General features: G+C 42.6%; 1 protein-coding gene across 10 annotated transcripts in view; it reads right to left on the bottom strand.

Annotated features, from left to right (window-relative positions):
- Positions 1 to 12669, bottom strand: part of AFF2 (ALF transcription elongation factor 2) — a 584792-nt gene that overhangs the window by 408430 nt on the left and 163693 nt on the right. For 7 of the 10 annotated variants that reach the window (XM_064277677.1, XM_064277672.1, XM_064277675.1 and 4 more), the window contains exon 2: positions 2140 to 2260. The exons of 1 other annotated variant lie outside the window; for it this stretch is intronic. In XM_064277677.1, coding sequence (XP_064133747.1) covers positions 2140 to 2260 — 121 coding nt within the window. Of the gene's footprint in view, positions 1 to 2127; positions 2261 to 12669 lie in introns of all 10 variants that reach the window. 2 more of the 10 variants (XM_064277676.1, XM_064277679.1) reach the window with 1 other exon arrangement.

Genomic DNA, 12669 nt, shown 5'->3' with positions numbered 1-12669 from the left:
TCACTGGCTAAATCTTTTCAGAAGTAGATCCCCTGGGTCCTTCTTCTTAGTCTTCCTTAAATCCTTCCGGCCATGAACTCCCTTTAGCCATGAACTCCCTTAGCGACCAACAGCTTCTTTAACTGCCTCTAGTTTCCCCTCCTTCCAACCCACTCTCCACACTGCCCAGCATCATCCTTCTAAAACGTACATCTGTTCTGGCCATGCCCTGATGTAAAAACTCGGCAATGACTTCTCTTATGCAGGACCACATCCAAATACTTTGCCATAAGTACAAAGCCTTCACCAATCCTTCCTGTGCCTAACTCTGCAGCAGTACCATGAGTCATCCCCTCACTCAGGCATGGGCATTTCTGCCACTGGACCACAGATTTCTTGAAGGCAGGGACTAGGACTTCCTCCCTTTTGTGCACCCAGTCAGTGTCTAAGGCGGTGACTGGCACATAGTGGGCCTTCAGTATGCTTGACCAACTAATCAGGTATCTGAAGACATACATTCAAAAGGAGCATATAAATTACTTCAGTTGAGATTTAAACACACACACACACTGCTGCAGAGTCAATTCCAAATCACAGCGACCCTGTAGGACAGAGTAGAACCGCTCCATAAGGTTTTCATGGCTGTGAATCTTTACGGACGCATACTGCCACATCTTTCTGCTGAGGTACAGGTATTCAAACAGCTGATCTTTCAGTTAGCAGCCGAGCACCTAAACACTCTACCACCAGGCCTCCTCCCAAATTGGTTTAGATACGAAAAAAATTTTTTTTAAAGATTATACTATTGCTGACAGATTGAAAACTAGCAGGTTAGGTGACCTAAGTGCAACACCTTTGTCTGATGTACCAAACTTGGAAAGTACCCAAGTGCCTCAATCAAGAGCTGTTTACTTGTTCTGAACATGGCAAGCAAGATTCCAGTCCTACTAACCACCAATTCAAACAGCTCACTCTTTACTGTGAAATAGTATTGGGGCCTATGCTGTTCTCTTTCAGAACTCTCCTTTCCTAGAAGTCACTATCCCCTAAAAGGTATTCTGAAATCACAACTCTTGAATAGAAATTTTCTCTATTGTTGTTTTATTTCTTAAATCGCTTTTGTTCCATTACAGGAAATTACAATGCTATATATTCCATTTCAATAAAAACCAACCAGCTGCCAGCAGTTCAATAAGATCCTTCTCTCATAATCTCTCCCTGGTCACCCCTAGCCCCTACTTCAAATAGAAAAGTTCAGAGGCAGTCCTTGTACAACAGGAGCGGAAAATAGATACTTGCAGACATATCAGTATGATCATTATTGGAGCCGCACATAACAAAAACCAAACTCATTGCCATGGAGTAGATGCTGACTCCCAACGACCCCTAAGGACAGAGTGGAACTGCCCCATAGGGTTTCCAAAACTGTACTCTTTATGGAAGCAAACTGTCACATCTTTCTCCTGCGGAGCGGCTGGTGGGTTCAAACTGCTGACCTTTCAGTTAGCAGCCAAGCGTTTAACCACTGTGTCACCAGGGCTACTTGGAGCCGCACACTAGCCAGAAAAGCACTCAAAAATCGACCTCACTACTATGCTACCCCCTCTGGTTGAGGCAATCTCCTACCCCATGATTCTTAACTGCCAGGAAAAATGATTGGCTTCTTCCTTGCTCCTAGAACGGTGATTTTCAAAGAGCACTCAAACCGACAAACAGCTGTTAACAAGCTAAAACGGGAAAGAAAAGCAGTGGTTTTCCAAGGGATGACACTGATTGGGAGGAGAAAGAGACATCTCCACGGACATTCTGATGAAGTCTTCAGAGGCTTCCAGCTGCTAAAGCAGTGGCAAGAGCAAAGGGGGCATTCCTGGCTGGAGGAAGTGTAGGACAGTAAAGAGTTCCTTGGAGACAGAAGTCTTACAAGTCACTTTCAACTCTCTTACTGCGCTCCCCAAAGAAGATGGAAATGGGCTCTCGAAGACTTCCTCAGAAACTTGCAATTGTCCCCAACTCAGTGTACGCTTCTATTTCATTTGTGAAATATATTCTCCCCAAAATGATTTGGGTGCTTTCAAAATGGATTAAATGTTGATTAGAGAGTTGAAAACTGTAACAAGCAACCATTTTCCGGAAAGGTAAATGACATACATATTCAGCTACCTTGTAGGGCTCCCCAAAAAGATCAAAGCCTGAAGAAAAGAGATCTTCTTCTTCCTGGACTTCTTGATTCCTTCGCTCCCATTCCCTTTTTTTAAGTGCACTACGGTCTTGTTCATAGTGACTGACAAGAAAAGAAAAAGACAAAAGAAGAAAAAGATTAATTAGTCGTCGAAGTCATTTAGCTCTCCCTTGTTATCAATAAGGAGTCCCTGGGTGGTGCAAATCATTAAGCACTCAACCACTATCCAAGAAGTTGGTGGATCAAACCCACCCAGAGGCACCCTGGAAGAAAGGTCTGGCGATCTACTTCCAACAAATCAGTCCTCATTGCAAACCCTGTGCAGCACAGCTCTACTCTAACACACACGGGCTCGCCTGGGGTCAGAGCTGGCTCCACAGCAACTGGTTGGGTTTGGGTTCTGGTTATCAGTACGAATTAAAAATGGAAGAAGCCACAGTACCCAAGTTAATAAATACTGCACGGAGAGCAAAAATCCTTTTCTTTAGTCTCACTGGATTTACCATCCTGACTAAAGAAGAAAATAGAGACTTGCTTATCAGCAGTTGTACCCGTGCCCCTTAAGTAAGGCAGGATCCTCTTCCCTTGCCTTTCCTTGGTTACTGCAGCCAATTACACACCCTAGACAGTGGCAAAGCCTGTAACCTTAGTTCAGGGCTCAGAATTCGCAGATGTCTGAGTCCTAAGGACAGGGAATGATTCAAGTGTGGAGCTGCAGATAAACTGGAATTTTGTCCTGAGCGCAGTCGGGGTTTGCCTGCTTTAACCGAATTCACAGGAGACTTGAAGGAGGTGTTTGAAATTCCACACAAACAAATTCCTTAATCGCCCCCTTTCCTTTTGTTTTTTTGTTGTCGTTGTTTTGGTTTTCCCATGATTTAAGTCAAATCTGACCGGCCTTTTTTGGTAAACTCTTTACAAAGGAAGGGGTCTGGCTTGAACAACCAACATTAACAAGGAAAAGAGTTGTGACAAGCCTTGAATGTCCTGAGTTCACAAATATTTCAGAAAGACAGGAAAACTCTCCCTCCCTCCTGGCATTTCAGGCTTTCCCATTGGAGGATCGGTAGACAAACTTCCAAACGTTTTTCCGATAAATTCTGGGCCATTGGATTTTATAGAATTGAACACTTCCTTATGAGGAAAACCATTATTTTGTCATTGTGTAAGGCTGCGCAAATTAAACCGGCATCTATAATTCTTAGGGTAGTGTGTTTTATTTTGTTTGTTGCTTTTTTCCCCCTGCTTTTAAGTTTAATCTTGCCCAAACTGAGTATATACATACTGGGCAGATTTAAGTGACATAAACGTATGTAAAATACCTAGCAGGTGATGTATAAATGTTGGTTTCTCCCCCATGTTAATACTACCCTGTTAAGACTTAATTAGATAATTGACATGCAAATGAACATAAGAGCTGAAGGAATTACAAGAGATACACCAATATAAAAGTACAGTCATGAGTTTGTAATGCATCCTAAACCATAACGCCTATCATTGGTAGCCGAGTTTGTGCTCATGAGCACCATCACTTTAATTTACAAAATAAGAGCTGAACGCATAAAATATCCATGCCACTTAACTAGGTATCAATATCCATGGAGTGCAAGATGCCGCCACACTCAATCATCCACCTTTCTCCACAGGAATCCTTGAACTGTCAAATTCAAAGTGACTTTGATAGCCTCATCTTCTAGATAAACAACACTTCATTTCTCCTTTTTAAAATAATGGCAACATTCACAAGATGTTTAAGTACATGTTACACTTTCATAGTAGGACTGATGCCAGACACACAGGAGCTCAGTGGGCCACTTTTGAGTATGCTCAGCCAATGTTATCACTGTCTGGGGAAGGGGGGGAAGAAAACCCTGGAGGCCTACCCAAAGCCCAGGCCCCACATCTGGGCCCCCATCTGCAAAGTTCTGGCACTGGAAGCCAGCCTATCGCTTGTAGTCTCAGATGCCATACTTAGGTATAACCTTTTTAGCATCATTTCACCTTTGCATTCACAAACAGTTGCAATCAGACCTCAAACTGTTGTCGTCATATGCTAGAGGGGGATGTGGAATCAACCAGGCAGAGTGACATCATCTTCCATCCCCAAAGTGTGGAGCACGAGTTTGTACCTCAACACCGCATCAAGTCGGGTGTAATCCAAGACCACCAACTTGTCAACATTTAAGACAGTGTATCAGGAGTGGGAACAGGGTAACAAGTTAAAGCAGTATTCACTGCAGCTGGGGGAAGAGAGTCTGTCTGCTGCAAAGAAGGGCGCTTAATTCCTTTGCCTCATGCAAGCAAGAGCCAGAGTCTCAGGCTTCTGAGTAGTGTGAGGAGCAAGATGGCAGTTTTCCAGCTCTGTTCGTTCCATGCACCTGACAACCGCAGATGACAGGCCCATAGATCACATTTAATTCTCCCATGAAGAGAACTGAAGGACTTTGGTCTCTTGGCTTTGCAAACTACCTGCCTTCTCCTCTGAGGGAAAGATATAATTAAAACCCTGAAGGGGGAAAAAAAAAAAAAGGGAGCAGGACAAGAAAAGGAAACCTGCTTCAACATGCATGACAACCCTTCAAAAGGCCAGTGGAAAGGGCTCTTCTGGTGTTTTCGACCCTGGGTTGATGTGTTAGGGGGATCATGCTTCAGTTCATTAGCTACTAAATTCCAGGCGAACATCTGAATAGCAGATTGAGCATGCACATTGGTGTTGTCTGTTGCAAGCAAAGCTGCCTGGTATATTTTTTAACACAAATAACAAAGAACAGTTAATTCTCATATCTCCGGCGAGAACGAATTTAATCTCCACCGAGTGCCACTGCTCTTGGAAGGCAACCAAATCCCTCCAACTTTTTCCCTTTGCGCTCAGCATGGTGTGGTATTGAAAGCTTCACACGGCGAGGTATAATGAGGAATGAACTACTTGGTGATGAAGCTTTCACAGTGTAGAACATCACTGATTTCTGACTGAAACCAAAATTACTAATTTGAAGCACCAGCTAATTAAAACCACAGCTATGTATTTAGCCTCTTGTTATACCTACTGCAGTTTATAATTACGAGGACCTCTTTATCTACTCAATTAAAGTTCTTCTGATTCAGGCAGGTCGTGTTTGAACCCCTGAGCCCTGCTGAGGCCACAGGCAAGCCGATGTCTGTCCCCTGATGATTTGATGTAGCTTTACACTCCCAGGCTGGTTTTCCAAAGGGAAAGGAAGAGGGCTAGGGAACCGTAGGGAAATGTTCAAGCCAGAAATCTGAGTTAGTCATCCTATTATTGGGTGCGACAATGAAAGTGTGTTCAGGCTGACGAGGCCAGGATGAATTGGTCCTATCGGCATGAAAATCCACCTGCATCCTGGGAAGTTGATCAAGAAAGCTCCACTCAAGGATTTGCCACTCTTAGCAAATTAGGATGTTTCTACAGCTTTTTTTTTTTTCCTCGCTGATAAAATCAAAAATGTTGTATTATGGTGATATCAAAACTACTGAGCACTTAAAACCAAATCTACTCCTAATTAATCTTAGGCCTTTGGTTTTTCTCTCTACAGACTTTTTTTTTTTAATTCCTATTTTGCTAACAAAAATCCCTGGTTAAAGCACCTGGCTGCTAACCGAAGGTCAGTGGTTCGAACCCACCAGTCTCTCCATGAGAAAGATGTCGCGATCTGCTTCTGTAAAGATTATAGCCTAGGAAACTCTGTGCTGCAGTATTACTCTGTCCTATAGGGTCCCTGTGAGTCGCAATCAACTCAATGGCAATAAGTTTATTTGGGGATTTTATTTTGTTGGCAGGAAAAGGACAGAAGGAAGAAGTCCCATTTAACTACTCTGTTCCTCCCTCTGATGTGAGGTGCGGTGGTGGGAAGGTTCTACCGTGAGATCTTCATATTAGCTGTGACTTTGCTCACCTGTGCATTTCCCTAGCCTCCATAAACAAAGAAACTGCAATTATAAAGCAACTGACCTATTTTACCGAGGGGAAAGCTCACGCCCAAACAGGTAACAGGAGCTACCCCCAGCCTTCACCAAGGTAGTAGTAAAGGAAGACTTGAACCTGTATCTCCATAAATTATATTCAGCCTTCCTTCTTTAAGGAATTTCTTCGTCTCATCTTCTTCTTTGAGACACGCTCCAATCCTCATCCTTAAACCTGATCTTGTACACAGGTAACTCCCAGTGTCATTATTAGAAGCCACAGGTTCATTCATGGGACAAGAAAACCCAGGGCACACATAAATTCACTGAGATGGAGAAAGTTCAATTATGTGGCCTTCATTAGCTCCCAGTAGGGCTGAGTGGCAGGGTAGTCTTTTGGAGCAGAGACACTTTAGCAATCCTCTAGTTCTCGTTCCCTCATGTTACAGATGAGGAAATTGAACTCAGAAAGGTAAGGGCCCCGTGGTAGGTTTGTGGCAAGCCTGGGGTGCGGAAAGTAGGTTTGCCCAATACTCCTGGCTTGCCCTTTCTGCCTCCCATATTTCCATTGCAGTCCAGAAAAAACATTAGTCCCCACTGCACTCCACTGGACAACTTTCCTTAGGATTGTATTTTATTAGCAATCGCCAGTAGGGAAAAAAATTTAGGAATTTAATTTGAACTCAAGTATAGAAAAACCATTAGTTCCCTTATACTAAAATGTACAGACCTAGAGGGGTTGTAAAAACTAACTGCATCTGTGAGAAGAGGCTGGAGAGGGAGGAAAAGCCAGTTTAAGTCTATTTGGTTTATATATTTAATGACGTTTAATAATCATTGTTTATTCTACCTAGCGTTGGTTATCTTACAAAGCTACTTGGGGAAACATTAAGAAAACCTGATATTTTAAAACAACAAGTTTGTTTAAAAATACAGCCAACCAGTAGAAAATTTGCTATATGAACGCTATACAGGAAGTAAATAATTCAGTCGCTCTTGTTATCTAGTCCAACTGGTACTAAAACACCTCCATTACGGCCGATATCTTTGTAAAAGCATAAAAAATACATATTTAAGCCACCCCAGGGACAAACATAAGCCATAACTCACTCCTTGTGGTTCTCCGGAATGAATTTCTGCCTTCTATATCATTTGTAGATATTTATACTTATTACATGTTCCAGAGGCCCAAATGTCATTTTTTTCAATATCACGTCCAATTTTGAATTTGACACTTATTCTCGTCTCCACAGAGCTTCTATCGGTTAAAGAAGAAAATCTCTGCTATTCAATACCTTCAAGCTCATCCGCAGATTCTATACTTATTTTCTCTAATATCTATGAGCACCTATATGTAAAATGCTAAACACAAAGCTCTAAAAAAAAAAAGCTAAAAACAGGCCATAATTATTTGACACATACAGGGAGCCAAACACAGGAGTCCTACTTATGGAGGTGCCACCATGACTCACTGAAAACTCTGTATACAGCCACTCTCTCCAGCAAATGGACTCTCTCTCCACAAACACGTGCTCTCATGAAAAACAATCAAGATGGGAATGAAAAAGGAGAGAAAACACACAAGATATTTACTCTAGACATCTGTCAGCTACCCATCTGGCCATTCCAATTTTTTTAGGTTTTAGGGAAATGGACAAGTGCTTATTCGCATAGTTCCATTAAATGTGCACTTTTTACAAAGATGTGTATGCCAGTACTTCCAGAAGCCCTGAAGAAGCCCTGGTGGTACAGTGGTTAAGTGCTCGGCTGCTAACTGAAAGGTGAGCAGTTCAAACCCATCAGCGGCTCCATGGGAGAAAAATGCAGCAGTCTCCTACCATAAGGGTTGTGTTGTTGGGTTAGGTGCCATCAAGTCAGTTCTGACTCATAGCGACCCTATATACAGCAGAACACTGCCAGGTCCTGTGCCATCCTCACAATTGTTGTTATGTTTGAGCCCATTGTTGCAGCCACTGTGTCAATCCATCTCATTGAGGGTCTTCCTCTTTTTCACTGACCCTCTACCAAACATGATGTCCTTCCCCAGGGACTGATCCCTTCTGATACCATGTCGAAAGCATGTGAGATGAAGTCTTGCCATCTTCATTCCCAAGGAGCATTTTGGCTGTACTTCTTCCAACACAAATTTGATTAAAGATTACAGCCTTGGAAACCCTATGGGGCCGTTCAACTCTGCCCTACAGGGTCGGTATGAGTCGGAATAGATTCGAGGGCAACGTGTTTGGTTTTTTTGTTGTTGTTTTGTTTTGGTGGGAAACAGGCTTAATATTCCACTGTACCCATTGCCATCGCTGTAGATACTGCATGTCCTCCTCTTACGAAAATGGAACCAAAGATTCAGTGCATCCAGAAACCTTGTCATATCATCCTCCTGTGGTGTCGGGCAGATGCTCCAAGAACTGCGCCCCCCTCCCCACCACCACCCTGGTTGTCTCACCTGCTTCCCTTCTCTTCTGGTCCTCTCTCTCTTTTGAACAACTTTATTGAGATCTAATTCACATACCATACAATTCACCCATTTAATGTGTACAAAGTTGTGCAACCATCACCATTATCTAATTCCAGGACATTTTCATCACCCCAAAAGGAAACCCTGTATCCATAAGCAGTCACTTTCCTTCTTCCCCCCAAGGCTCTGGTAACCACTACTGTATATTTTGTGTCTATAGATTTGCCTAGTCTAGACATTTCACATAAATGAAATCATACAATTTGTGGTCTTTCTTGATGGCTTTTTTACTTAACATAATGTTTTCAAAGTTCATCCATGTTGTAGCATGTATCAGAACTTCATTCCTTTTTATATATGAATAATATTCCATTGTATTTATATTATGGTCCCTTTATACCATGCTTAATGGTAGGGCTCATCTTGTCAGTTTATAATGATTTAATTGGTGTTCTCTATGCATCTCATTGGACTTTTTACTCCTTATGAGAAATGTCCGTGGCTTCTAAGGCACTTATACAATGAACCTACCTGAAAGTAAATAAGCAATGTCAAGTGCAGATATTGTGGGGAAGATGTAGGTTCTTTTCTAAAGACTAGCCTTTAGAATTTTGACTAACTCACCAAACTCCCAAAATGATGTTGTGATATTTGTAAAAGTAACAAATACTCAAGCTGCAAAGATCATTTAATACAACCAGGAATAGTTAAAAAAAAAAAAAACTTAAGCAAAAACCTAACCCGACACCAGTCAAAGAAACAAGTCCTGTTGTTGCCAGATGCAGAGCTCCAGAGAATTTCAGGATGTGGCCAGAAATGATGGGAACCAGTTTCAGATGACCTGGGATGGGGCTCTAATTCTTTCACTTAACCAGTTGCTCAATCATTAATAAATCACTTTACCTTTCTGAGCCTCAGTTTCCTCATTTGTAAAATAACCTCTTCCCCTACCTGGTTGGTGTGATTGTGAATGAGAAAGGCTTTTGTAAACTCCTAATGGCTGCTTACATTTAATGGGTGAGATCCTGGGCACCTTGATCATGATTTACCTTCACACAAAGCTCTGCTGTACCGTAACTCCTTTGGTCCTTAGCAATGTCCGAGTAGGTTTGCAAGACATGGATTATTATCTCCTTTTAAAGATGAGAAAACTGAGGCTCAGAATATTGTGCCAACTCTCACAGCCTGAGAGCTAAACCTAGGATGCCACTCTCCCAATTCCTAGTCCAGTGAACCCGTGGTATTTAGTATATGCACAGAGTTGTGCAACCATCACCACGATCTACTTCCAGAATGTTTTCATCACCCTAAAAGGAAAACCAGATCCATTAGCAATCACTTCATTTAACTCCTTATTACAGGAAAGTAAATCAAGGACCAGGACCCTTTAGGGAACTGACTTATTCTACTATACGGATATTAACATTGCTACTATTCATCAGCAGAAAGGCATCAAAGGTGACAAGCAGCTATTATAAGAATAGACTTATCAGGCAGAATAACAACAATGATAGCTCCTATCTGTTGATTACTTGCTCCATGCCAAACACTCTGCTAGGCACTAATGAGTGTTAAACCTCACAAAAACTCTGATGAGGTAGTATCATCCTCATTTTGCAGATGAAGGAACTGAGACACAGGAGACACGGGGAGAATAACTGGCCAGGCAACACACAACTAGTAAGTGATGCAAGTAGGACAACTACTGAGGCTGCCAGAATCCAGAGGCTGCCCTCTTAGCCAAAAAGAAGATGCTAGTAGGTATAGATATTAATGATATTGTTCTATAATTTCCACATTCGGTTGGATCACCTTTCTTGGGAATAGGCATCAATACGGATCTCTTCCAGTCAGTTGGCCAGGAAGCTGTCTTCCATATTTCTTGACATAGATGAGTGAGCACCTCCAGCGTTGTATCTGTTTGTTGAAACATCTCAATTGATATTCCATCGATTCCTGGAGCCTTGTTTTTCTCCAATGCCTTCAGAGCAGGCTGGACTTCTTCCTTCAGTACCATCAGTTCCTGATCATATGCCACCTCTTGAAATGCCTGAATATCAACTAATTCTTTTTGGTATAATGACTCTTACTTTGGACATGTTGTCAGGAGGGATCAGCCCCTGGAGAAGGACATCATGCTTGGCAGAGTACAGGGCCAGCGGAAAAGAGGAAGACCCTCAACAAGGTGGATTGACACAGTGGCTGCAACAATGAGCTCAAGCATAACAACGATTGTAAGGATGGCGCAGGACCGGGCAGTGTTTCATTCTGTTGTGCATAGGGTCGCTATCAGTCGGAACCGACTCGACGGCACCTAACAACAACAACAACAACAGTAGGTATAGATTCCTCACAGAGAGAAAGGCTTTCACAGAGGCATATCTGCACATTTAAGCTCCACTCACACAACAGGCATGGTCCAACTGATTCACAGGATATGTCTAAAATAGGAATTTCCTGAAGAATATCTCAGCTTCTAAGAGGCTCTTGGAACATGGTGTAGAATTCTTCTCAGAACAGCAAGCAAGCACAGGTAAACACTCAATGGATATTGATTATCAACAATATTGTGAGAAGGCACTAAAGTCCCCTGTTTTTGACGATTTCACCTTCATGGAAATGCCACTTTTATAGAGAGAGAACGACCATGACCCTGGCAACCCAAAGGTTTCCTCCTGTCTGCAGCAGCACTCAGCATAACCACGCCTTTCCAGAAGCCTGTTAAAATTGTACTTTAAAGGTAGTCTCCCCAGTGAAACGCTACCCTTTTGTCCTCACACAATATGACCGATGGCCAAGAGACATGCTTCAATGTCCCTGTCTGCTTGAGAGGGAGTCTGTTTCCTCAGCAAGTATAACTTCCCTCCTCTTCAAGGCTCCGAAAGTGGTAGGAATACTTCTACAACTACGCAACCCTGCCTTCACCTCCTCAGCGTCATGACAAGCCTCCTCCCCCTCCCCTTCCAGACCCCACGCCAGGAAGACTCCATTACACAATAGGTATCTAAGCATCCTTGAGTTTCTTTTCAGCTCTTGTAACATTTTCTTACGTTAAATGTCTGATTTCCATTTTTATAGAAAATCTTAAAAAATAACTTTAGTTCTGACCCAGTCATGACAAATGAGCCTTCACTGTCACTCCTTACGACTCCTTAATCCGTTGGTAACACAAAGCGCTGCATGACAAGCACCTGGCACACAATGTGGCCTAGCCAAAAGCACTGTGAACAACTGAATGGCTCAGCAGCTTTCGGAAAACTAGTTGGGGCCTTGAATGGATGCCACAAACCAAGATAATATGCAATCTGCTAGTGACTACACTGCACGTATTTATTTGTATATTTATGACTCTTAAATAGCTTCACAAATTAAGACTATATAAAAATCAAAATAATATAACACGCCTCACTCCCACTCTCGTCAGCATCAACCTGTCCGCCTTTGCCACTTCCAGGTAACAATTTTAATTACTTTCTTGTTTATTCTTCCAGTGTTTCTTCATGTAGTCTTTAGTGCCAACTTGAACTTATTTTATTTTCTCTTTAAATTGAGCAGAGTTGACACGTGCTGAGCTTTAAAGAGCTGCTAGTTCTAAATCTTGATCTGCTTTCAAGGAAATAGAAGTATGATGTCCATGATTATAAATGGTTTCATAGGTCCATGGGAGAGGAGGTGGTGACAAGCTTTGAGTGCCTGTGATAGCTCAAAAGTACTTTGTGGTTTGAATTCTGGCTTGTGGTGGGGCTAGTTTGTGGAATCTATGCTGCAGGTCCTTAGAAGCAAGGATGGCAAGATTTAGGCTCACTTATATCTTCAGTCTGGTAAAGTAGAGGGCCAATGAAAATGAGGGAAACCCTCAATGGAATGGACTGACACAATAGCCATAACAAGGGACTCAAACACGCCAACAATCCTGAAGATAGTGCAGGACCAGGCAACGTTTTATTCTGTTACATACGGAGTTGCCATGAGTCAGAGCCGACTCCACAGAGACTAACAACAACAACAAATGGTGCAAATTAGGAGTTAGCTTTCTCCTCCTCCTTCTCCACCTCCAGGCTTTGGCCTGCTTCCCCATGGCCTTCCCTGGCCAGCCTGCCCTGGTGAGGCAGGCATGAGG

The sequence above is a fragment of the Loxodonta africana genome, chromosome X (assembly GCF_030014295.1).
Source record: "Loxodonta africana isolate mLoxAfr1 chromosome X, mLoxAfr1.hap2, whole genome shotgun sequence".
Classification (NCBI taxonomy): domain Eukaryota; kingdom Metazoa; phylum Chordata; class Mammalia; order Proboscidea; family Elephantidae; genus Loxodonta; species Loxodonta africana.
This window is presented reverse-complemented; position numbering and strand designations above follow the sequence as displayed.